We start from the raw sequence: 1893 nt of genomic DNA on the forward strand, positions 1-1893 counted from the left end.
CCTATAGAATACCACTTGTAAAGTACATATCTTATGCTGACCATGGGCCAATCACTGATAATGTCATGCTATCTCTGGTATCACAGTGATGATATAATTGTGATCATGATTTTGGATGTGCTATAATATCTATATTTTCAAGGACGAAATGAATTTCTATAATGAGAACAATCTGATGTCTAATCTTTTAAGACTCTACCAGTAACTAATAGAATATAATATGTGAATGCACTGAAGTTCATACTGTGTATTTTCATTTTTCTAATTTTATTTGCATCTTTTTCTTCACCCATACCATGATAATTTAGACACCCCTTCATTTCAGCAGGGATGATTTCAGAAATCTCTTTACATCCATTACCTCATCCATTACCTCTTTTCCCTTGGTTCTCATTTTCTTGCTTACAAATATTATATTAGGTGTCATTTACCTAGGATGCATAACGAATGTTTTCTTGAACTGAAGAGTTTGGAAAACCGTGCAGTAAAAAAACCAACCGTTGAACTAAAGCATCATTTTACTCTTCTTTGTGTGAAAAGAGAAAATGAAACTATGAAGATGAACATGTAAATTTATTGTTCAAATACAGGAATTGTAGGTATTTGTTGACACCACTCAATGTAAACTTCAATCTTCCTTAGGCTCCATAATCTGACACGTATTTGATAGGTCAGTTTTAATTAACATGGTTTTCATATAATGATGATTGTTGATCAGTTGACTTGAAAGAGAGGAGGCAATGTATAAGTGATTGTTCGCACTGAGAACCATGAGTTGCCTCTTTCTTGCAGGTTAGGAAAAGGACTGTCATGGCCTCACATATCGCTAAGCCTGTCTGGAAATTTAGAAGGTTCCACCATCAGTCCGGAATAACTGCTCTGTAATGGGAATACAATGTGGTTCTGAGAAGTAGATGTAGTTGTAGTAGCAAAGTCCTCAATGTGGCCATTTACTTGAGTGTAGCTGCTATGTGAATGCTTTAAAAATAAAATAAAATTAATTAAATAAAAAAAATGCTCAACTTTTTTAAAACAGCAGGTTGATTTACCATAATCTGGTCTGTTTGTCTAACTGATATTGGTGATGGGTTAGGTAAGTCACATGGAGATAGGGCATTTGTATTAGTGACTATCTGGCTGGTATGAGGCTTTTGTATGAAAGGCACACTTAAACATGTGGAGACTGAAAATGCACTCTCTCCACTAGTTTCTGGAAGAAATTCAGAGTTACAATCATCTTGGTTGACACTTGCTTTAACATGCTTCTTGTTATCTTGAACTAATGAAGGTATTGGAGACACATTGTTAATCCCAACTCTTCTTTGCATTCTTAATAAAAGTTGGGGATGATCTCTTTTGAAATTTGGATTATAGTAGGTCTGTAACTAAAATCAAAGGATTAAATTATTCAGTTTCTTTATAAACCAAGGTAAAACTTACAAGCAAAGCTAAGTTATAAAAATTTATTCCTTTAATGAAACCAATTAAATAGCATCAAATAAAACACCTCCATTAGTAGTTTTAACAAGTAACATGTTAGAAAGAATATGCTCCTCAACTAAAAATATGTTGTATGTATAGAGTAAATACCACTTTAAGTAGCTTCAGGACTTGTATCTGGTTTCACATTGCTAGGAAAGTTTTTTAAACATCCAATATTTTAACCTCCAGCTGTTCTCAACTTCAAAAAATAAAACTTTTCAACGATTTGTTAGCTCAAGTTTAAATTCTGTTTTAGCTACATATGTGAACATGCTTTCTAGGTCACCTGATTTACTCTTACATATTGCCAATAAGTGAAAATATTGGAATACCTTATTCAAAAGAGATGTTGTTTTCTTCTTCCAGAAAGACAGGTAGTGAAGCAGATCTTTGAAAAGTTTGTCTCTTTTT

General features: G+C 33.1%; 1 protein-coding gene across 1 annotated transcript in view; it reads right to left on the reverse strand.

Annotated features, from left to right (window-relative positions):
• Window positions 1–816: 816 nt before the first annotated feature.
• The window catches only part of LOC104982682 (heat shock transcription factor, Y-linked-like), a 52718-nt gene continuing 51641 nt past the window's right edge, over window positions 817–1893 (reverse strand). Inside the window, exons 4-5 of the mRNA XM_010832117.1 lie at window positions 1050–1279; window positions 817–978 (exon numbers count right to left, since the gene is read on the reverse strand). Coding sequence (XP_010830419.1) covers window positions 817–978; window positions 1050–1279 — 392 coding nt within the window. The remainder of the gene's footprint in view (window positions 979–1049; window positions 1280–1893) is intronic.

This window comes from Bison bison, unplaced genomic scaffold (genome assembly GCF_000754665.1).
Source record: "Bison bison bison isolate TAMUID 2011002044 unplaced genomic scaffold, Bison_UMD1.0 scf7180017864537, whole genome shotgun sequence".
NCBI lineage: Eukaryota > Metazoa > Chordata > Mammalia > Artiodactyla > Bovidae > Bison > Bison bison.